Raw genomic sequence first — 25,004 nt, 5'->3', positions numbered from 1 at the left:
GTTTTTAATTAAGCCAGCTTTTCCTGTCTTGGGAGAGGCTGAGGTACATACTGGTAGTTTGGGACTTGCATATCAGAGTCTGCTTTCAAGGCAAACTTCTTTCTTTTCTTGTGTTTTCTTCTCTCCCCTAAGAGTTTTGGCTGTTAAAGGATCCAAGTGCTGGAAGGAGGTCTCCTTATAGATAAAGCTCAACCTTTCTGTCTCTGAAGACTCCAGTTTCATTCACATCATGGTACACTCAGGCATACAAACATTTGCAGGGTACCCTGACATCAAGAGGGGAGGCTGTTTGGGTTAGATACTGAGGGTATCAATGCCTGGGCCCACTTGTAACCTGCTGGGATTGGTCAGTGCGCGCCAGTACCCTGCGAATCTTCTCACTGCTTGTCATTGCTCCCACCACCATTTTAACTGGGAACACAGGGGCATGGGCTATCACTTCTGAGTGGCTGGACCCATATTCCCAAAGGTGTTTTGTTCCCAAAGTACAAGGTTTTCCAAGTTGCTCCTACTTTCATGTCTCCTTTTTCCTAGAAATGTCCCTCTATGAGCTCCATCTCTCCAATCAGTCACTTCTTCAATTTCACCCCCAGTACAAACCTTCTCTACACTCCACCAGTAGTTTACGTCTTTCTCTTGTGGCCACTAACAATACCTCATGTGCTTGTCTTTTACTCACTTGGCTATGACCTTCTCAAGGGACAAGGTCTGAGGAATGCCTGTGTTTTTAGTGCCTGGCCCAGATCCTGGTCATAGCAGCCATTAATTAATGCTCACTGAGTTCATCTGAATTAATGCTAGGAGAAGAGGAGCGTTTGTTGAAAAAATAATTTCTTAGGATTGAACTTGTTAGAGAATGGTCAGGCCATTGGCCTGGTGAAGTGTGTGTGTAGGAGCTGAAAGAGACAAAGCCATAGCCATCAAACATAGTGGGAAGTCATTTTTTTGGAGGAACACGGTTTATTCACCCCAAAGTGGGATGAAACGTCTGACTGCCCAGTTGCCTATGAATCTCTTGAAAATTGGGTTAAGAATTTTCAACTTAAAAATTCAGATACTCCCCCTCCCTAGGATTAAAGAAAGAGCCTGGACAATGCCTTGCCTCCCATCAGTGGCTGGGCTGGAAGGAGGGAGATACTGATTGGATAGCCTTTCAAGCCACGCAAAGACTGGCTTGGATGGCCTGTCCCTAGACCCAAGTTTGAGTGCAACCTGGAATTCTAGGGAGTTACAGGCCCCAGGAGGGTCAGGTGAGGTAGAAAACACTCTAGGCTTGGCACCAGGCCAGACTTGCAACCTGTCCTGGAAGTTGGCACAAACCCAGCCAAATGGCACAGGCTGCCAGCAATATTCCCATGCCATCCTCTGGGCACAGCTCTTCTCTGCTTTCTCTCTCAAACTGCTTTATCCATCGACCAGTCCTCAGAACTGCCCTACGGCACCACCATGCCCACTGCTAAGCTGACAGATCACTGTCGCTCTACTTCACCTGGCATCATCCCCCATGGCACTGCCCCGGGCACAGCCCCCCCCGGAACCTTTCACTGTATCCCCCACTTGCTGCATTGTGCCCTTACCCCACAGACAGCCCAGCCTTAACTCCCTTGCATCTCACGCTCTGTCACTTTACCACGGCCCATCTTGTGGCAGCACACTATCACCCCTGTACTGCCCAGTGCCTCTGCCCGATCCTGTCACAGGCTGACCCATCCCCCTGCATCACTCCCACTCTGCACCCCACCTGCACACACTGAACCTCCTGCTCACAGACTGTCAGCCTCTCCTCACCACGCTGGCACCCTCACACCACACACATTACCCTGCAATGAGGGGTTTAGGAAAGACGATGCTCTGTTTTAGGGTAGCATCAAAAAGTGGCAGAGGGGACCTATGGTGCCAGAGTTCTGGGGACCCTGATCCCACAGTGTCCTTGTCACTCCAATTTCCCGGGTTTCAAGCCCCAGTCCATCATCACCAGTCTTCCCTTCCGTCTGTCCTTTATTCTTCTGCCTCCCCCACTCTGCTATAGCTACACTGCCATACCCTGGGCCTGCGAGGGGTATTATCACTGCCCTGTTGTCTGGGGGTCCAATTCATTTGCTCCCTTATGACCACCCTGGCTTGCCTTCTTGACTATTTCATCTTTTAGTGGCATTTTCCTCTTCTCTGCCAAGGAAAGCAGTTATAAAAAGTCTGTGTCCACTTTGGTCTGCTGGTCCTTGGTCAGCGAGATGACTTCTCTTCTGGGACTGAAGGAGAGGTAGGCCAGGTAGCTGGAGGGAAGAGGGCTGAGGGTAGTGAGTGGATGTGAGGTGCGGAATCTGGCTCACGTCCCCAACCCCTCCCTCCGACATCTGGGTAGAGACTTGGGTCTAAAGGACAGGGAGAGGCTGGAGGATATTTTTGGCACTAGCTCCTAAGTAATGTGGGTGGAGGCATGGCCATTACTGAGAAAAATCAAAAAGGAGACCCAGAGTGGGCCGGGGAAGGGCCTCAATCAGGCCCTCACCTCCCAGTGGAAGGGTCCAGGGTCCCTGATGTCACGTGCTTTAAAGGCCAAGAGTGGCAAAGTGAAGAATAAAGGGATGGGAGGGGGCAAGGAAAGAGGGGGGACGGAGAGGAACCAGCTCTGGAGATGTTGCCTCTTGGCCCCTCCCCAGGCTCAGTGGCTCCCGCATCACAGCTTGGCCCCCTTGGAAGGCTCCGAGGACTGCCGCACATCTGTCCACTCCTGCATGGTGTTCTGCAGGGCCTGGGTCTTCTCCTTGTCCACTTGAACATAGTCCACCTTCTCGTCAGAAGTGACAGATGACGTGGATGGCTAAGGAGACACAGCAGGAAAGTGACAGTGGCTTTGAGTTCCCGGTACAGTGAGGAGCCCACCCTTGTGACCAACCTCAGAGCCTGTATTCGTCTTTTAAACATGGCCTTTAAAGCTTGAACACCTGTTCAGTATAGCAGCCCGCCCCTGGGAGAGGGCCTTCCCTGATGCTAGTGAATGGATCCAGGTCTCTCATCTCTGCTTCAACCCACATTCTTTGGGCCACTCATCCAGGAGATGGACATTTCTGGGTACCAACAAGCACCACCCATAGGATTTTACCTGTCTTCCCTTGGCAAGTCCTCACAAGTACCCTAAGAGGGGGAACCGCACAGAGGTGGAGCTACCACCCTGTTGTCTACACAGCTTAGTGTAAGTGGGCTTCTCATGGGGGACTTTCCTAAGTCTGGAGTCCCTTCTGTAGGCTACTGCACCAATGACAGCATTCTGGAACCCTCTCAGAAAGTGAGTTTTCCTTAAAACAGTGCTCAAGACCAGAACACAAGACCCCTGAGTCTTGGGTCTGCCATGAATTCACTTTGTTGGTGGGTGTTGTTGAGTCAATTCTGATTCAGAGTATTCACTTTGCACTGCTTTCTGTGTTCACAAGGGATGAGCTGTGAGGAAGATGGACTGGGTGATGCTGAGCTTCTAGGGACCTAGGGTGCCTGTGCTCTGAGAAACAGAGAGCCAATGAATGTGAGCTTCTGAGATCCAGCCAAGCACTCAGCTGAGTCACAAGTGCTTAAACAGGAGAGGGGCTGGGGGTTGCTGTCCAGTGCTGAAGCTGCCCTGACCACCATGGGTCTTCTAGGGTCCTGAGATCGCTAACTCACACCCCTCAGCCCCAGGCACCTTGCGGTGGGGGCTTGGAGAGTTCGGCTGGAAGTCCAGGGCCAGATAATCAACACTGCCAGTGCTCTTCTTGGGGGCTGGACTGTTGGTGCCGCTGGGAATGGGAGATGCAGATACTGGGTTTTGCTATCACAAGGAGACAAGAAAGAAAGAAAGAAAGAAAAACAACCTAGTGAGCTTAGGAAACAGGCTTCCCCACCACCCAGAAAAACACACCTTGGAGTAAGAGCCAATTTTACGGAGTAGTCTACTCTGTCCCATGCACTGTGTAGGGCCTTTTCATGTTATCTCATTGTAAGTTTCACACCAGTCCTGATGTAAGTAGTATTACTCTTCATGTTAACCAAACGACACCAAACAATTCCGTGAATTAATTTTGACTCACAACCCTGTATAGGGCTTCTGAGGCTGTAACTCCTTACGGGAGCAGAAAGCCTCATCGGGCACTGAGCAGTGCAGAGATGTAAAGTGGCCACCTACGGTGGTACAGCTGGTGAGTGTTAGAGCAGGCATGGGACCCAGGTCTGCTGTTGATGGGCTAGCACAGATGTGGATGTCAGAAAACAGACCACACTCTGTTCTGATCGTGACCCTGTCTTCCCTTGCTAGCTCCATTTCCCAAGAGGAGAGCACATATCCTTTCTGCATCAGATGTTGGAAAGTTTTCCTCTGCTGTACCAGATCTGCCTCTCTGAAACTCCCACCATGTGCCTGGAGCAGGGGCAGAGCCACGTTTAATCAGCTTGCTCCTCCCCTCAGCCCCAGTTCTGAACGGAGCTGCCTCATCACAAAGCCTCGTTCTTTCCACAGTTCTTCAAACCATACATTCAAGGGGCCTGTCTCCTCAGTTGTACCAACTTGTCTAGGATTTTCCCCAAGGACTAATCTAGAGAGAAAAGTGATAGCCCCATGTTCTGTTTTGAGGTTGGTTGGTTCATTAATTCAATATTTATGCAATGACTACCAGGTGCTGGGCAGCTATCCCTTCCGGATGGATAGCTCAGGATGTTCATCCCTCCATCATGGCTGTTACCACAGTGAGCTCTATACGCATCTGTGTCCCTACCGCTGGACTCAATAAAAGCTCACACTCATACATGCTCACGGCCATGGAAACAACAGAACGAGGACACGAAGATCTTTCACTTTCTAAAGATTTTAACAGGATGGAAGAAGGCAGATAACTTCAAAGGATACGTTTGTCATTCTCTGTAAGCTTCCAGTAATCATTCTCAAACACCTGGCTAATCACTTGGCCTGCTTAGAAACCACTGTGGTTCCCTGGGCCCATAGAAAAAGTCTAAACTTTCTAGACAGTATTCAGCTGTGCTTTATCATCTGGCTTTAGTCCAAGCCCACCCGTACTCACCCACCTTCCGCCATCGTTCACTCTCTGATCCTTCTTCTCCATGTCCTGCACAGTTCTGACTTGGTGCTTTTCTATATACTCAACACCCCCCTCCTCTGCCTGGTACCGTCCCATTTCCCTAACACGCTCACCATAGGGACGTAGTTCTCTTCGCTGTCTCCTGAGTCTGTGCTGGTGATGCTCTGCGTGGAGATGGGGCGGCAGTAATGGGAGGAGCTCGAGTTGAAGGTGTGGCTATTGTGGGAAGAAGAGGAAGAGCACACCATGGGGAAGCCTCAGGGCTGCTCCTGTAGTTTAAGCCTACAGCTTGGCCCCTAGCCCTCACACACAGGTATTTCAGCCCACACAGCATCACATTCCTTTATCAGATCTGGTAACAGCCTGCTGGGTGGAGGCAGGGCCAATACAGTTGTTTCCCCTTCACAGATGATGAAACCAAGCCCCAAGCGGTCAGAGATGATGAGTTCATGACAGCATTAGCACCAGAATCCAGCTTTCTCTACTCATTTCCTTACTCTGACCCACCCTCTCCCACAAGTAGACACTCACATGGTCCTAGCCCAAGACTTGGTGACGGGTGATTTGAAGGGGAGCTCATCAATGACAGTATTATTTCTCAAGTCAAGTGGTATTGGTTTTGCTGAAACAGAAAGTCAACTAGTTAGTCAATAATAATGACCCCCACCCTCACATATAGAACACACATGTTGTTGTTGTATGCTGTCCAGTCAGTTCCAACTCACAGTGACCCTGTAGAAGGCTTCCAAGGAGGGTCTTGGTGGATTTGAACTGCTAACCTGGTGGTTAGCTTGTTTAATGCTGTTGAGTCAGTTCCAACTCTTAGTGACCTTGTATAGGGTTTCCCAGGAACAGCTGGTGAGTCTGAACTGTCGACTTTGAAGTCCAGTGTATTAACCCACAGTGCCATACCAGGACTCCTTTAACAACCATACAAATTCACAAATGCCTTCATACTCATTCTGGTTTTGCACAGGCTAATAGTCAGTGAAGTTATATATTTGCCTGTTTTGATAGGCCTTTAAGTCAAGTCTTCAGATAGAAAATTCTGTTATTTTTTTTAACTTATCTATAGTAATTGTATTTTCAGAATCCAAACTTGGGATCCATATTCTGTCAACAGATTTTCCACCCCAGACTGTGACTTTATAAGAAACAATATTTGAAATGGAGATGGTTACCATGACTATATCTTGTTCCTCCTGGACCAAGCCATGGAACCCACAGAAGAGGAAGGGAATGCCATGAGGCCTTGAAGCTTCCACTATACACTAAGATCTAAATTCCCTGTTAGGCAGATCAATGGGGCTGATCTTTGCTTGGATACCCTACTTCTCCCTTTGAATATATATCCTTGATCCAAGGACACCAGAGTGAGGAAGGGGCAGACCTGGAACTTGAACTCTGACATTTTTCCTGATCTCAATGCAGGTCTAATTCTATTGAAAACATGCTTATGTACTGGCAGGGATTATTATCCCCATTTCACAGATAAGAAAACTGAGGCTTAGAGAATTTATATGATGCACACAAAACCATATACCTAGGAAGTGCTGGAAAAGGATTGGAACTCACATCTACCTGACTTAAAAGCTCAAGGTTTTCTAGTACACATCGTGATATGTCTCTTAATGGATGGTGTTGTCAGTTTTGCCTGCCCAGCACCAGGTCTAATACTAACCTCTTATTGTTGTGTAGCACTTTACACACTACAAAAGCACTTTTAGATATGTTATCTATATTCTTCAATGACTCTGGAAGATAAGTGTTATACTTCCTACTTCACAGATGAAAAAGTAATGTTCTGAGAATGAAATGACCACAAGACAGAGGGCCTGGCTGGAACCAGACTATCCTGTCCTCCTGATTCCTGCACTCCTGCCTACTAAGACTACTAGTCTCAGACCACTGAGATGGATTTTAGAGTATTTGTGTGTATGTAAGTATGGAGGTGATATAGGCCCTAGGAGCTACCACTTCTTTGAAAGAGAAGTCCAGGATCCAAGCAAATGCAGACAGTGTCCATATACTGTTCAGCTATGGGACAAGGGGGAAGAGTGGGATTACCTTTGCGGTCAGGCTTGAGGTTGCGGTTGACAGGGGGTGGCTGGATCTCACTTCCTCGACTGGGGCCCCGGTGCACTGGAAGGGCTGTGGATGGGTAAACAAGCGAGTCGAAGTGATGGGGCCCTGGGCTCATGGGGATGTAGACACTCTGGGTGTTATCACCTGCTCGCTCCATGGCCACCATGGAGGAGGAGCCGGGATTCATGGGCACATAGTTGTCTTCAGAACTGGCGCTGTCTGATCGGCCCACACCTGTTTTCCCTGGCTAGGGAGAGAGAGAGTGAAAGACAGACAGCTGTCACTGGCCAGAAGAAACAAGGGTGTGAGGTTTTATATATGACGCAAAAAAGGCATGTCTGAGTTAGCTGCACTGGGAAGACCAATTAAGAAAGCAAAGTGGGGGCAGGAAAAAATGAGGTTCTGTGAGTCTTCTAGTTTCCATGATCTCTTGGGATCCACTTACAATCTGTGATCAATCTGCAGTGTGAAAGACGCTTGGTGGTTAGGCCTACTATATGCTGGATCAAGACAGGGTACAAGGCTGTTGATGGCCGAGACTTGGTCCAGGATACACACTCTACCTCAAGTCCGGAGTCACCACTGCCAGGGTCAGCTGTGTTTCCCCAGTCCAGCTGTCAACGCTCCAGGTTGTACAATGCAGCAACCCTGCTATGCAGTGGTTGATGTTAGGTACCACTGGGTCAGTTCTAACTCACAGTGGCCCTGTATAGGGCTTCTGAGGCTATGAATCTTTACAGGCATAAACAGCCTCATCTTTCTCCTGCTGTTGTTAGATGCCATTGAGTCAGGACCGACTCATAGCAAACCCATGCACAAGAGAACAAAACACTACCATGTCCTGCACCAACCTCACAATCGTTGCTACACTGAAGCCCATCGCTACTGCCAATGTGTCAATCCAGCTCACTGAGGGTCTTCCTCTTTTGCTTTAACCTTCCATTTTACCACACATGATAGACTTCTTCAGGATATTCACACATATCCTGATAATATATCTGAAGTATGCAAGACGAAGTCTGACTACCTTGGCTTCCAGGGAGCATTTTGGCTGTACTTCTTCCAGCACAGATTGGTTTGTTCTTTTAGTAGAACCCTACTATTGTTGTCAAGTAACATTGAGTCAGTTCCAACTCTTAGCGACGATGCTGTGTAGGGTTTCTGAGGAGTGGCTAGTGAGTCTGAATTGCCGACCCTGTGGTTCAAACTGACCTAGCAGTCGAGCGCTGAGCCTACAATGCCATATCAGGACTCCCGAACCCTGCTATAGCCTCCTCCAAATCCTGCTGTCTTCCCAGGCATGTAACTGAGCTTCTTTATTCTGCCTTGGCTACATATTGTCACAGTCTGCCTGAAGCTAGGCCCCTTCTTGACTGGGACCTTGGACAACTGTGTTCAATTCCACCCCCAGAGCAACCTGGGTCATTGGACTCAAACCATCATTTGGCTCCTTGGCCAGACTCTGAGTCCCATTCCTGGCAGAGTCTCACACTTTAGCATCCCTCTTCTAGGTGAGACCTCATGGAAAGGTATGTTGCCTTAAAAGTCCACTATCCCAGAGGCTGAGTCCTCTGCATTCTAGACTCCATTACTTACCCACAGGTGTGGTGAACCTTGGAGCCCTACCTAAATATAGACATTTTCTCCAGACTAGGATATCTGTACCTCACTTGTCCAAAAACAGAACCTGGGGTTCTGAATAGAGAACCTAGGTAGGGTCCCAAGAGAAAAATACCATCACTCTTTGGGGTTGTGCTCCTAGTTCCATGGAACATGATCTTGAACTTGCTTGAGCCAGCCTGAGGACCCCAGGCTAGACCCCACTCACCAGGAAAGAAGTGACTCCATCACTCATGGATTCAGCAGAGCGGCCTGTACTCTCTCCACCACGCTGGGGGTACTCGTAGGTCTCACAGGAAGAAGCTACAACAGAGAACAGAAAATCCATAAGCACTTACACTTCCCCACACCCTTGTTAGTATTGCTCAGGGCCTTACTGACCTTGTACAAGACACTGTTCTCAACCTCAAGTGGTAAGGGATTATGTCTAGCATTATCACTCCCCAGTTCAAACATTCATCCCAGATGTCCAGACCTCCTTCCACTTCATCCTCTAGAGAGACCTCCTTGGCAACTCCTGCCCTGATTTAGGCACCTTTCTGTTCATGCTTTTGGCCTTCACCACCGGTTCTACAGTCCCAGGTACTACCTGTATTTACAGTAATGATAGCACTTGTACTAATTTATACACAATGGCTTTATCTCCTTAACTAGCGATGTGAACTTAGTGAAGGGCAGGGATATATATGTCTTCTCCATGTCTCTAGCATCCCATTGCCAAAGCACAGTGTGATTGAGCAAATCGTTGACAGACTGAAAGACTGTGCCACAAGTTCTGAACCAGGAGTCAGGACACCAGAGTCTGGGCCCCATCTCTGCCATGGACTGAGTCTGCAAGCCTGAAACAGTCTCTTAGCTGCAGTGGGCCTTATGTGTCGTGGAGACAGTGATGCTCTGTCCCACCTAATGCTGTCATTGCATGGTTCAAACAACAGGATGGATAAGAAAAGGCTTCACAAACTATGGATGTACAAGGAAACGAATTAGCATTATTTCACTCTTTCATCAAACAGAGAGAAACACTCTCACTGGAAAACAAATGACAGTAGGATTGAATTAAAATTGAAGTTCAGACTTAAGCGAAGAGACCCAAGTGTGATTCAGAAAATATCTAGAGGACCTAATTTTCTTTTAATAGACTGTTAGTCCACATAAGTTTGGCTCCAGTTTGGACTGGTGCTCTAACTTTATTTTTTAATCTTTAGTTTGATTTGTAAGTGGATGAAATACTATGATTTGATTTTTTAAACCCACAATATACTGTACTGTGGTTAGCCAACAATGGGCTGGCTCCCTTACTAGTGTTCACTTCTCCAAGGTAAGGTCAGCTATGTTTTTGCCACTGTGGGCCTCTAGTGGGTAGATGATGCCTAAAGCAGTCAGCATGGATGACCTGGGTGATCTCAAGTCCCCTTGGCCATGGGTGACCAAGGCCTAGCAAACTACTGAGAAGCCTGTGCTACCTCCCTCTCCCTTTCAGTCTCAACTGGAACTTATACTAACCTCTGTGAAGTCGGCTGTTGTCCATGGCAGGGAGGGTATTGCGTCTGGGGATGGTGGCAGCTACAGAAACTGATCTACTGTTTTCACTGATTGGAGGTCTCTGCAGAGGACTGCCCCATCGAGGTGTTTCCGCCTGATTTGGTTTAGGGGGCCGGGGTGGAGGAGCTATGGCCGAGTCTCCAGGAGTGGCTACTGTCATGGCATTGTGGTTCTTGTCCAGCGTGAATGTCCTAGGGATCTGGTAGGCTGACACTGGAGTGGTCGGGACATCCATATTGTCCACCAGGAGGTCCCCAAACTCCCGGCACAGGGTGTTGCTGGGAGTCTTGAAGGTGTACACGTCTTCATTATCCGTCTCAGAACCGGTGAGGCTTCCCTTGGTGGGGCCATGAGAGGCCAGGCTCCGGGGGAGGTCGTATGTACTGTCTCTGAATTCTGTATTGTGCCGGCTAGGCTTGGGAAGGCTGTAGAAGCCATGAACTTGACCACCAACCCCATTGACACAGTGCCCATTGCCCTGAGCAAGTTTCTGTACAGCTGTGTCGCTCCTCATGAGAAACGAGGCCCTGGTGCCTTGAGAGAAGCTGGCACTCCTGAGGGAGAGAAAGAAGACAAAAGGCAGGGCGTCAGAAGAGACGAGGACTGGCATGTTCAAATCTCCATGCAGCTAAGTGGCACAGAAAAATCATAGGCTGAGGATTCAGGCAGACCTGAGGCTTAGCTTCAATTTGATTTGTCAGGTACCAGCTGTGTGATGGGGCCCTGGTGTGGCCCTGCAGCATAATGCACTGGACTACAAGATTGGTGTGAACCGCAAGGTTGGTGGTTCAAACTCAACAGCTGCTCCTCAGAAACCCTACAAAGGGTTGCTATGAGTTGGAACCGACTCAAAGGCACTTAACAACAACTGTGTGATGGGGTTCTCGTGTAGTGCTGTAGGGTATATACTGGACTGCTAACTGCAAAGCCGGAAGTGCAAACCCAGTTGCTCCTTGGAAACACAATACAGAGTGGCTATGAGTTGGAACCAGCTTGATGGCATTTAACAACAAGTTGTATGCCATTAGGCAAGGAACTGTCTCTTTCTTAGCTTTAGTTTATCCATCTGCAAAATGGTGATACTTTGAAGATTATTTAGAAATTACTATCTTGATGCAATATACATATGTTCAATTAATGTTAGCATTTCTCTCTCCTGCTACTCACAAATGGTTGTTATTTGCAGGGATTAGTCTGACCCTAAACATGTATCAACAAGCCAGTTACACTGCCCACTTGTTCACGCATTCAGTAAGCATGTAATCAAATAAAAATCACCATTTGTTTTAATACCACACGATGTTTGTTGTTGCTAAGTGCTGTTGAGTTGGTTCTGACTTATAGCAACCCTGTATAGGGTTTCTGAGAAGCAGCTGGGAGAATTGAACTGCTGACCTTACTGTTCTAATCCACCTTGAGGTCAAGTGCTTATCCTATGGCACCATACCAAGACTCCACACTACAGGATATACATGTTTAAATACAGAAAACAGCAAGTCATTTCACCTCTCTGGGTCAGTTTTTCCCTCTGTAAAGTATACCAATTTATGGGTGTTGTTAATGTTATATATTATATATTTTCAAATGTAAGACCATCAATTTATCTTCTACAGGTATATGGGTTGTTGACAGGCATTTAGAGGCTAACATACTTCTTTCTAGAAGACTAGCAATCTATAGGAAAAATGTCTTCCTGTTTGGGAACTACACTCAGAATAGAAAAGAAGTTTTTTTCTTTAATTAGGCTTTTGAGAAATAAGGCAAGATTGAGCAGGACAAAGAGCTTCTAGAGTGAAGGGACTTATGCTCAGGTACCACTGCTGGTACTGATAACTCTGTGATCCTTACCAAGCTCCTTTCCTAAGTGTGTTCGAGTGGGCCTTGATGATTTCTAAGAGTCCTTCTGCAAACAGTTAATGTGCTCAGTTGCTAACTGAAAGGCTGCAGGAGCCTGGGAAGAAAGGTCTGGCAATCTACTACCCAAAGATCAGCCATTAAAACTCCTAGAGCACAATTCTACTCTGACACACATGGGGTCTGCATGGGGTGGAACTGACAACAGCAGTTGGTTTTGTTATCTGTCTCTGAAGCTCTACTTGTCTTTTACAAGACTAGTTTTTCAGAATGGGATTCTGTGTTCTGTGTAAGTACCTTGTGGGACTAGAGCATGAGGTACTGAGCAGGTAGGGACCACAGTCTGCTTTTCCATCTCTGATGATTCATTAAAACATTTGCTGTCCTAAAAAAAGCCTTTCGGGCAGTGATTCTCAGCCTTTCAGAGGCCATACACCTCTTAAAGTATCTGCTCTTGGATCTTCTTGGCAAAATAAAGCAAATAACATATACACAAATATGCATGCTATTCTGAGAGGTCATCATTCTTTGAAACCAATCTATGAACTTCTGTTTCACAGAAGGCTCACTGAGAGCTGTTATTTATAGATGTGACCACCAGATGGTAGTAGAAAATAGGGCCTCAGAAAGAGGACAGGAAACAGGTGTCCAGCCCAGGTTCCCTCCTAACTAAACTTCCATCCTTGGTGGTTGGACTTCTATTCAGTTCCCAAACCTGTATGCATTCTCCTGCCTAGGATTCCGTTTGTCTTCCACACATACATCCAAGACAACAGTCATGTTGTTGTTCTTGTCAGGTGCCTTCAAGTCGGTTACAACTCACTTAGCAACCCTATGCACAACAGAATGAAACACTACTCGGTGTTGGGCCATCCTTACAATTGTTGCTATGCTTGAGCCCATTGCTGCTGCCACTGTGCTAATTCATCTCATTGTGGGTCTTCCTAGTTTTTTCTTACTCTCCACTTTACCAAGAATGATATTCTTCAGGAACTGGCCCCTCCTGATAACATGTCCAAAATAGGAGAGGTCAAGTCTGGCTATCCTGGCTTTTTTTTTTTTAATTGAAGCATATAGGATGCTTTATTTTGAGTTATGTGATAGTTCACATGGGAGAACATTAGCTTCACAATGATCCCATCGTATATCATTTCCTTGCCATGGTTACAATCCCCTCCATGCATCATCCACCAACCACAGGGTATACCCCACAAGCCTGCCCCACGGTATCAGCACATAGGCCCTCTCCCTCTCTGGGTCCAAAGTCCCCAACCGCTCCATTTCTCTGCTTTGTTATCTCTGCCTCCATCTCTGGCATTACCGTTTCCCTGGGTAGGGTTCCATTCTCCGCTCTTCTCCCTTGATGGTCCCAGAGACCTCCGCCCCTAGACTGCAAAATTAATCCCTCCCCTCCCTTAGCTATAAAACGGCTACCTTTATATATCCAGCCCTCACAATCAGTCCTGATAACAATTATTCACCATTGTATTGCGAGAGACCTATCTGCATCGCCTTTCCTCAGCCCCGCCTAGACAGATTGGATACTACTCAGTGGAGATTCTACCTTCCTCTGTGCCCTCTGGATCTAGGTTCCCTCTTGAAAGCTTCTAAGCCAGTCACTTCTTGCCTCTGTAACCCTCCCCCACCCCCTACCCATTCTGGGTAGCCGATGTCCAAGTTGCCCATCCCTGTCCTCTCCTTGGGTGGAGGAGGTGGGAGTGATCCTCGCTGTGAAGATTTGGTCCCTCTTTTGAGCTACTGCTTCCATAGGTATAGTCAAGTTCATCAAATTGTATGAGATTATTCTTTTTTTCCTCTTTTTTCTTCTGCTGGTTGAGCTCTGATCATCTAGCCATTGAAGCCAGGTCAGGTGGGTATTATCTGCAAGTGTGGGTGTATTTATCCATGTGCCCTCTCTCCTTATCAGCTGGATGCTTCAATCTCCACTCTAGTCCTCTGTGGCTATGTCACTGACACTGGGCCCAAGAGTCCCCAGGTCTTGCCACACTGCTGGCCAGCCAGGTCTTTAGCAGGGTTCACAGTAGTCCACTGAATGTTGTAGGGCTTAGCTCGCAGCTCTACTGCTGCCCTTCCCTCACTTCCCCCTATCGGCAATGAATCAATCACAGCATGTATTTCCATTGGGTCCCAGCCTTTGAAGGAGATTTGCCCTGAGGGGACCCGACCACTTGCCTTGATGTCTCCTGGGTGAGCCACTTGTTTGTTCTTTTAGTAACAGTCGATCTGCCTGTACTGTTTTGTATTTTTCCTGTCAGTCTTTCTTTCAGGAAGTATCTTCTGTTCTTCTGGCCACTCCAGGCTGGTCTGCTTGTCCTTTCAAGTGGAAATTTCCCCTCAGAAGATTCTGGATGCTGTTCAGGAATCCACGTATGGTCTTGTGTAATACAGAGACTCCGCAGGAAGCCTCCTTCACTGGGCACGCTGTAGCCCCATTTTAGGTATTCCAATCAGTTATAGGCAGAAGACAGACTTACAAGTTTTCTATGGTGATATTTCTGGCTATTCCTTTCTCTCCCCCTCCAGTGTCTATTTTATAGTGGTATGCCAGGGAAACCAAGATTCAAAAGACAGCCAAGCATCTTAATGGGGAAAAGCCTTGCTTTTCCCCATTCCAACCATGTCTAAATCTCTGTATCCCATAGCCCTGTTGTTCCAGGGTTGTGCATGTATCATTATTTGCCTCTGTCCTACTTCAGCTTCACATTCATCCTATCGTATTACATTTCATTGCAATGATTACAATCCCCTCCATGTATCATCAAATAACCAAAGGATACACCCCACAGACCCCCCCCCCCCCCGGCTGTCAGCAAACAGCTCCTCTCCCTCCCTGAGTCCCATGTCCCCAGCCACTCCATCTGTCCACGTATCCTGGCTTTTAAGGAACATTCTGGCTGTACTTCTTCCAACACAGATTTGTTCTTCTGGCAGTCCATGGTACTTTCAATATTCTTCTCCAACTCCATAATTCAAATGTAGCGATTTCCCTGCTGTCTGCCTTGTTTATTGTCCAATTTTCACATGCATAAAGAACAACTGAAAATACCATGGCACACGTCAGTCCTTTAACTGATACTTTTTATCTTAAACACTTTAAAGACGTCTTGTACAGTCATGTGTCTAAAACAATACATCTTTGGTTTATTGATTGCCGTTTACATGAGGGTTGGTTGTGGATCCAGGCAAAATGAAGTCTTTGACAATTTCAACCTTTTCTCCATTTATCATGATATTATTTATTGGTCCAGTGGTGAGGATTTTTGTTTTCTTCACTGACGTGCAATCCATACTGAAGGCTGTAGACTTTGATCTTCATCAAATTTCAGAGTCTTATTCACTTTTAAGGAGCTCTGGTAGCGTAGTGGTTACGAATCGGACTGCGAAAGGCAAGGTCAGCAGTTCGAAACTACTAGCTGTTCCCGTGGGAGAAAGATGAGGTGTTCTGCTCCCCTAAAGATTTACAGCCTCGGAAACCCTGTACAGGGTCACTATGAGTTGGAACTAACTCCACATCACATCACAACAACAACATTCACTTTTAGCAAACAGGGTTGTACCATCTGCATGTTGCAGGTTGTTAATGAGTCTTCCTCTAATCCTGATGCCACATTCTATTTCATATAATGCAGTTTCTTACATTATTTTCTCAGCATACAGACTGGATTAGTGTGGTGAAAGAATACAACCCTGGTGCACACCTTTTTAAATTATAAGTCATTCAGTATCCTCCTGTTCTGTTTAAACGACTGCCTCTTGGCTTATGTACAGGTTCTTCATAAGCACAATTAAGTGCTCTGGAATACCCATCTTTTGCAATGTTATCCATAGTTTGTCATGATTCACACACACAAAAAGTCTTTGCATAGTAAGTGAAGTACATGTAAATATCTTTCTGGTATTCTGTGTTTTCAGCCAAGATCCATCTGATGTCAGTAATAATATCCCCAGTTCAGTGTCCTCTTCTGGATCCAGCTGGAATCTTTGGCAGTTCTCTGTTGAATACTGTGGTTGGTGGTGGTTGTATGTAAAGATTTACAGCCTCAGACACCTGTGTACGGTTTCTGAGGCTGTAAATCTTTACGGGAGCAGAAAGTCTCATGTGTCTGCCATGGAATGGCTGTTACATTCAACCTGTTGATCTTGTCGTTAGCAGCTGTCTCATAATTCACTAGGATACCAGGATTCCATGGTACTGTGGCAACTGTTTTTGAATTATTTCCAACAAAATTTTGCTTACATGTGATATTAATGATGTTGTTCAGTGATTTCTGGATTCTGTTAGGTCACCTTTCTTCAGAATAGGAATAAATATGGATCTCTTCCTATTAGTTGGCCAGGTAGCTGTCTTCCAAATTTCTTGGCACAAATGAATGAGTCCCTCTAGTGTTGCATCAGTTGGTTCAGATATTTCCATTTGAATTTTTCAATTCCTGGAGCCTCCATTTTGCTAATGCCTTTAGTGTAACTTGGACTTCTTCCTTCAGTACCATTGGCTTTTGATCATATACTGCCTCTTTAAACGGTTGAAATTGACCATTTCTTTCTTTCTTCTTATTTAAAAAATATTTTTAAAGTCAAACTGCGGGTTTCATATGCGCACTGTTGTAAAGTTGAAAGCAAAGCTTTACTTGGTCTTTAGGAGAAATTCAGTGCTTGCAAGCTGCAAAGATTCAGACAGCCATTAAGAAAACTGTTCTTGGAACTGAGAGGCAGGGGTGTCGGCCGCCTGGCAGGAGCTGGTCGCTGAAGGGTCACCAGACTTGCCAGGGATGGTCACCTTGATGTCACCATAGTAGTGAAGTAGGTAGCGGGTCCCCTGAACATTCTGGGCCACCACACTGGCACTGTGGCATGACATCAACAGCACGTTTTGACGCTGTATGCGGTAGGCGAAGTGTATGAAGGTCAGCGAGTAAAAAATGAGTGCTGTTGTCATGCAGCCGCTGATTACGTCTGGGGACTTCATCATGTCCTTAAAGGTGGCCAGCGGCAGCCCCCAGTTGGCCACAGGACCCTCTGCTTGAGCTGTCCTTTAAAATGATCTGTTCAGCTCTTTTACCTCCTCATTTCTTCCATGTGTGTTTTAGCTTTGCTATGCTCAAGAGCAAGTTTCAGAATTTCTTCTGACATCCATTTTGGTATTTTCTTTCTCTCCGTTTTTTTTTTGTTTTTTTTTAAATGAAGTTTTGTTTTCTTCCTATATGATATTCATGATGCCATTCCACAACTATTTTGGTCAGTCATTAGTGTCCAGTGCATCACATCTATTCTTGAAAAGGTGTCTAAATTTAGGTGGGATATATTCAAAACCATATTTTGGCTCTCGTGGACTTGTTCAATTTGTCTTCAGGTTCAGCCTTAAGTTGCATGTCAGAAATTGATGGTCTGTTCTACAGTCTGCCCCTGGTCTTGCTTTAGCTGAAGATATCGAGCTCTTTCGTCATCTCTTCTCACAGATGAAGTCTATTTGATTCCTGTGTATTCTATCTGGTGAGGTCCAAGAGTAATAAATTGCTTTTTATCTTATTTAAAGAAAGTATTCACAGTGAATAAATTGCTGGTCTTACAACATTCTATAATGCAATCTCCAGCATCATTTCTATCACCAAGGGCATAATTTTCAACTACTGATCCTTTTGTTTCCAACTTTTCATAGCAATCAGTAATTATCAATGCATCATGATTGTATGTTTGATCAATTTCAGATGGAAGAAGTTGGTAGAATTCTTCAATTTCATCATTAACGAGTTTAGTGTTTGGTGTGTAAATTTGAATAACTGGTCTTTCTTGTAGTGGTTGTTGTTGTTAAGTGCCATTGAGTCAGTTCAGACTCATACTAACCCTGTGTAGGGTTTCTGAGGAGCAACTGTGAACTTGAACCACCAACCGTGTGGTCCAATGCTTATCTTACAGCCCCCCGCCAAGCATATGGATACTATCCTATTACAGATAGCACTCTACTTCATGATAGATCTTGAAATGTTCTTTTTGATGATGAATATGATGACATTTCTCTTCATTTTGTCATTCCTGGCATAGTAAGCCAGATGAATGGCTGATTTAAAATGGCCAGTACCAATGCATTTCAGCTCACTAGTGTATAGTTACATTTCATTTTTTTAAACTTTCAGTTTTCCTAGATTTATACTTTGTACTTCCCTGTTCCAATTATTAATGGATATTTGCAGCTGCTTCTCCTGATTTTGAGTTGTGCCCCATCAGCAATTGAAAGTCCTGGAAACTTTACTCTGTTTGCATAATCATACTCATCTCTACTTTGAGGAAGCAGCTCTTTCCCCATTCATTTTGCGTACTTTCTAACTTTAAGGGGCTCATCTTCTGGCACTGTATCTGACAATGTTCTGCAGCTATTCATAATGCTTTCATCTTCTTGAACTATGTCTGACAATGTTCTGCATTTGTTTTTAGACAATGTAGTACTCGGGGCAAAGGCTAGGGGGAGCCAGTGATCGTGCTCCCAGAGACAGGTGTTCATGTTGCTCACATTTCTCTTGGGTGCTATCCTTAGGCACTTCCAAATTGTGCTGTATGTGCCCATCTAGATTTATTCATTTAACAAATGTTTACTGACATCCTTTCCACCTGGGTTGAGCACAGTGGCTACAGAGATGCTGTCTGCTTTAGAGGGGAGAGGAGTTCGCAGTGGGGGAAGAGGCAACATGCATGCACACCATTAGAGTCTAGGAGGGGACCAGGTAGCTGTTGACTGCTTTATAAACAATTACAGTAGCCCTTTGTTGTTTTTGTTGTTAAGTACCATCCAGTCAGTTCTGACTCATAACCCTCTGTTGTTATTGTTTAGTGTCTTCAAATTGGTTCTGACTCATAGCAACCCTGTATAGGGTTTCTGAGGAGCGGCTGGTGAGTTGAACCACTGAACCTGCAGTTCAAACCAACCTTGCAGTCCAGTGCATTAACCCGCTGTGCCACACCAGGACTCCCATAGCCCGTCAGCACCCTTTTATTAGTTTGTTTTACTGTGGTGGCTTGTGTGTTACTATCATGTTGAAAGCTCTGTCACCAGTAATTCAAATACCAGCAGGGTCACCTAGGACTGCCCTCATTTGGAAGACACTCATAGTCCACAGTCTCTGCAGCAGTGGACACAGTCATATCAAAGACCAGGAAGATGGCACAGGTCTTGTTCAAGTTTTGTTCTGTTGCATGTGGGGTCATCATGAAATGCAGTAGACTAAAGAGCATTTGGGAGTCCTGGTATCGTGCTGTGGAGTAATGCACCAGACCTCAAGGTCAGTTTGAACTGCAAGGTTGGTGGTTCAAATTCACCAGCTGCTCCTTGAAACCCAATAAAGGATCACTATTAGTCATAACCCACTCAACAGCACTTAACAACAAAGAGAGCAGCTAGCAAGGAAAAAAACATGTTAATCTTCCCTGGTATGGTGGAGAATGTCAGGAAAGGTGCCATTACATGTGAGTGCATTTGGAAGAATAAACAGTCAAAAGACAAGAGAAGGGGAAAAGTATTCCAGTTAGAGATTCAAAAATGTGAACCACAGCCTGGCAAGCTGAAGGAAACGTAAACTGATCAGGCTGGAGCAAGTGTGTTAAATGGAAGACTAGAGATGAGAGTGGGAAGGTGTGGGCGCCAGCCAGAGCTGAGGGAAAGGAGAGCCCCTGAAGGGTCTTAAATTGGAGGTGGGATTGGGGAGAGGATCACAAGTATTCTGCAGTAAACTCAAACATACTCAGGAATGAACTCATCATCTTAGTCCTCAAATCTACTTCTCATTCTCCAGTCTTGAAAATGGCATCAGTCACTCAAACCCAAAACCTGGGGACTACCAACACTGTGATTTTAGGTCATTATCCCTGCCAGGTCCTGTAAGTATATCAATTCAGGTACCTTTAATTTTTCTTCTGGATTAATGAAGGGCCAAGTAATTAGTCTCCCTAATATCTGCCAGGCCATTCTGTCATACTGACATTTAATTTTCTCCCCAATTTAAACATTTTCAATGCTATCTCACTGCCTTAAAGACAAAAAAACAACCCCTGTTATCTTTTGTCTAGTTCTTCCCATGCTAGGATCCACTCAGACCAGTTTTCCAGTGTTCTCAATATACTCAACTTAGTCGAGCCATGGGATCTTTATTTGCATTGTTTTCCTACTCTAATTTATCCTTTGAACTCCACTTCAATGGTCCATCTTCTTAAACCATTTCATACAGCCTCTACCTCCAAGCACAATCAGTCACTTGCTCAACTGTTCTTGGAGCAGGTAACAATTATCACCTATATTACATTCCTTTATGATTTGTCTCCTCCACCAGGCTGTGATTTCCTTGAGGGAATAAACTGTGTCACGTTCATTTTCCCTCAGCACTTAAACTAACACTTGTCACACAGTAAATAATGAGTACATATAGGGGGAAAAAATGGAATGAAAAGATAACAGAATTTTCCCACAAACTTTGTGAGGCTCCCTTGCACTTGTTGAACAAATGAAGGAAAAAATAAGTGAGTAAAGAAAGGAAAGTGTTGATGCTGCGATTCCCTTTCTTGAGCCTGAGCGACCCGTTGCTTACGTTCCAACTTCCCTCTGTCCTGGCATCTTCCAAGCCAGCTCACAGAACTACTTGCTCATCCCTACACATGGCCACATGGTCTGGATTCCAGTCCTTGGCTTGCATTATTCACATCTCTCTGGAATGTTTTGTTGATGCATCAAAATTATAAACAAAGTCCAAAATAAGCCTTTTTACTCCACAAAGGTTTTATAGGCTTTCAGATTCCTTTTCATATTTAATTACTCTATGCTTCCAAGTTCTCTGTACTTACATCATTTCACTCACTGTTCTCTGTTTGTGTCAATGCTATTGAGGGCTGTGTCTTCCTATTTCAACTAGACTACATACTCCTAAGAGATAGAGACCACAGCTTATATCCTGGCACAGTGCTGCACATGTGGAAGGTAACAACAATGCACAGTGGAAGGAACCAATCATATCTTCAAGAATCAGGTGAAAAGAGTAGAATAGCAGAAACAGGTTTGGCCACAATTATATACTTAGATGGTAGTAGAACTGGCTCTAAAATCCAGGTCTCTAGATTCTCTGCTAAAAATCCACTGTTTAATCTTTGGGTAAGAATTAAGATGGGGGATTGTGTGAGCTCAGGAGTCATGTAGCTGTAACACTTTCATTTAAACCTCTACTGAATGTCTGTGCTACCATGATCTCCAGTGATGACTTTGTGGGATGAAGAGTTGGGATGTAGTGGTTGTAAACTCACTGAGACTTCATGTAAAGAACATGCCACTGTGCCAAGCACATCACTTTTAATTCTCCTGAGAGTTCTTCTACCAGAAAGATATTTAACTGAACTTAACTGATTATACAAAGGCTTTTGACTGTGTGGATCATGACAAGCTATGGATACTGTTGCAAAGAATGGGTATTCTTCTTTGTGCTCATGAGGAACCTGAACATAGACCAAGAAGCAGTCATTGATACAGAACCAGAGGACACTGAATGGTTTAAAATAAGGAAAGCTGCGTGCCAGGGTTGTATTCTTTCCCCATACTTATTCAATCTGTATGTGGAGTAAATAATCTGAGAAACTAGATTATATGAAGAAGAACATGACATCAGGATTAGAGGAACACTAATTTTGATAGGCAGATGATACAACCTTGTTTATTGAAAGCAAAGAGAATTTAAAATACTTACTGGTGAAGGTCAAAGAACACAGCCTTCAGTATGGGTTGGACCTCAATGTAAAGAAAACAAAAGTCCTCACCACTGAACCAATAAATAACATCATGATAAATGGAGAAAAAACCGAAGTTTTCAAAGACTTCTTTTTGCTTGGATCCACTAACAACACTAAAGGAAGCAGTAGTCAAGAAATCAAACGACATATTTCATTAGGCAAATGTGCCGCACAAGACCTCTTTAAAGTGTTCAAGAACAAACATGTCGGTTTGAAGACTAAGTTGTACCTGACCCAAGTCATGCTATTTTCAAAAGCCTCATATGCATAAGAAAGTTGGACAATGAATAAGGAAGACCGCAGAAGAATTGACACATTTGAGTTATGGTGTTGGAGAAGAATACTAAAATTACCATGGACTGCCAGAAAAATAAATAAATCTGTGTTGGAAGAAGTACAACCAGCATGTTCCTTAGAAGCCATGATGGCCATACTTTGGACAGATTGTCAAGAGGGACCTGTCTCTGGAGAAGGACATCATTCTTGGTAAAGTGAAGGTCAGCGAAAAAGAGGAATATCCCCAAGATGGATTGGCATTATGAGGATGCCACAGGACAGGGCAGTGTTTTGTTCTGTTGTGCATCTATGAGTTGGAACCAACTCATGGCACCTAGCAACAACAACAGTTCTGAGAGACAGGTTACTAGCCTCATGTATCAGAGGAGAACAGTAAATGGAAGTGTTGGCACAGGAAGACACTTGAACACAAGAGCTCCTAGGACAGAAAGAAGTTTGGGAGAAAATACTTTCCTCCTTCAAGCTAGCAGCTCAATGCCTTTCCTCCCATTCTTGACTGCCAGCTGCTTCAGAAGCTGTTGGAGGGTGAGATGATTATAATGGTTCTTCAATATGCTTTGGTTTTAATATCAACACCGAGATTCTGCTTTGGCTTTCAGGAATGTTTTTCTAGATTCTATAGCCACACAACTTTTTGCTTGTTCTTTTGCACATTTTTGTATACCTTTATGTGAAGGTTTTGATAATTACAACAGCATGATTTTGCTCTTTTCCACCTTAGTAAATGCTAAGTTAACAATGAAAGTTTCAGTTTTATTGTACCATATACAAGGGAACTTCAAAAAAGTTTGTGGAAAACAGAATAGAAAGATTATGTAATTGTTTTCCATGAACTTTTGAAGCTTTTTTGTAAATGCTTGTAAATAAATGAATCACCATTTAGCATTCTAAAAACAGTTATTGGAAATCTAAGAGGTCATTTCGACCATCCACCTGCATCTGCCCCATCTCAAATGGATCCTTCCTGTGGAAGAAGAAAACCAGAAAAATAGGTCTCACAATTTTTAAGAGGGGATCTTTATACCTCAGGCTGTAATTTTGAGCTTACCTGCTCTTTGTGGTGACACACAAAACTTTATATCTGAAACTAAGTAACACTTTTGGTTCCATATTCTGCCTCCAAGTCAATGGCAGTCACTGGATGAAGATTCCGAGAAACCTTGGGAATAGTTCATTATGGGCAAGCTCTCTATTCACATACCCAATTTTACCTTCCATCCATTACCTTTCTGCAGAGTACTGCTACAGAGGAAATGATGTTTTCATTCTGGAATCTGATCACGTAAAATTATGCTGCCCGCAAACCTGGTGAGGTGTTGTGGGTTAATGCAATGGACTGCAAAGTTGATTTGAACTGCAAGACTGGCGGTTCGAGCTCTCTAGTCGCCCCTCAGAAACCCTATGCAGGGCCACTATGGGTCAGAACCGATTTGAGAGCACTTAACAACAACAACAGCAATCATCACCAGAGTTCAACTTTCCAGGGCATGCGACTTACCTCAGTGTATTATCTGTTAGAGGTTTAACAGCCTTCTTTCAAATAAGAGGACAGAGACTGGCTAGACTTTGGTCTGAGAATACAAAGGCTGAGGGGGGCAAGATGAAATCCACTGAAACTTATTTGTCTCCAAAGATTAAAAAGGGTTCTGTTTGTCTTAATAGTGTCAGTACAAAACTCATTCCACTGGAAACAGTTACTATTGTGAATAACGGCAGTCCCCAGGTTACAACCAAGATCCCTTCCTATGTCTTTAAATCTTAAAGTGGAATTTGAAGGTGAGTCAAAACAGGTGCATAAGGTTCTAATTTGGCCGTAATTTAGTGCAAGAAAATTCTCAAAGCCTTTTCATCAATGACTTAAAAAGCTGCACATGCAGCTAGTGAAAGTGATTGTGATGAAGAACTGACTACATCTATGGAAAGAGACAATGGAGACGCTCAACAACGTCAGTTAAAACAAGGCCAGGAATCAACTGCAAAACGGACCATCAAATGTTTAGATGCAAGTTTAAGTTAAACTTGAAGAAAAGTAAAACAAGTCGACAAGAGCCAAAAATACAACCTTGAGTATCTCCCACCTGAGTCTGGGGACCATTTCAATAGACTTGACTCACTGAACAGTAATGACCAAAGACCAGTCAAGTTGTGGGACAGCATCAAGGACATCATACATGAAGAAACTAAAAGGTCACTGGAAAAACAGGAAAGAAAGAGCCAAAACAGATATCAGAAGAAACTCTGAAACTTACTCTGTAACAGAGACTATAATTAACAGAAGAAATGTTAACGTAAAAGTGTTGAACATAAGACTCCACAGGGAAGCTCAAAAAGACAATGTAAAGTATTATAATGAAATGTGTACAGACATGAAGTTAGAAAACCAAAATGGAAGAATATACTCAGCATTTTTCAAGCTGAAATAACTTTAAAAAAAAAAAAATTATGCCTTGAGTTACAGTATTGAAGGGGCTTATGGGCAAAATATTGAATGATGTAGGAAGCATCAAAAGACAATGAAAGGAAAGAACAAACAAGATGGCAGATTGGGTGGATGTGTAGTAAACAGTTCCAACAACAACAACACAGAATAGCCAACCAAGCAGACTCAGGGGATGGTCCCAGAACTCTGAACCACATATAAAGGAATATTTAGAAGGTTGGAAGGCTCACAGCTGGGGGGATTTGTGGCAGAAGCAAGAAATCTATTGCTTTCTAGTCCGGGACGCTCGGCTGCTCCAGGTGCTGCCATCTTGGGTGAGACCACGT

General features: G+C 44.6%; 1 protein-coding gene across 1 annotated transcript in view; it reads right to left on the bottom strand.

The window, feature by feature from the left end:
* Positions 1 to 2,677: 2,677 nt before the first annotated feature.
* GAB2 (GRB2-associated binding protein 2) overlaps positions 2,678 to 25,004 on the bottom strand; it is a 246,032-nt gene continuing 223,705 nt past the window's right edge. Inside the window, exons 4-10 of the mRNA XM_006864985.1 lie at positions 10,272 to 10,864; positions 8,977 to 9,071; positions 7,131 to 7,395; positions 5,595 to 5,685; positions 5,177 to 5,279; positions 3,677 to 3,802; positions 2,678 to 2,821 (exon numbers count right to left, since the gene is read on the bottom strand). Of these exons, the coding sequence (XP_006865047.1) occupies positions 2,678 to 2,821; positions 3,677 to 3,802; positions 5,177 to 5,279; positions 5,595 to 5,685; positions 7,131 to 7,395; positions 8,977 to 9,071; positions 10,272 to 10,864 (1,417 nt within the window). The remainder of the gene's footprint in view (positions 2,822 to 3,676; positions 3,803 to 5,176; positions 5,280 to 5,594; positions 5,686 to 7,130; positions 7,396 to 8,976; positions 9,072 to 10,271; positions 10,865 to 25,004) is intronic.

Source organism: Chrysochloris asiatica, unplaced genomic scaffold (genome assembly GCF_000296735.1).
Source record: "Chrysochloris asiatica unplaced genomic scaffold, ChrAsi1.0 scaffold00074, whole genome shotgun sequence".
NCBI classification, from domain to species: domain Eukaryota; kingdom Metazoa; phylum Chordata; class Mammalia; order Afrosoricida; family Chrysochloridae; genus Chrysochloris; species Chrysochloris asiatica.
This window is presented reverse-complemented; position numbering and strand designations above follow the sequence as displayed.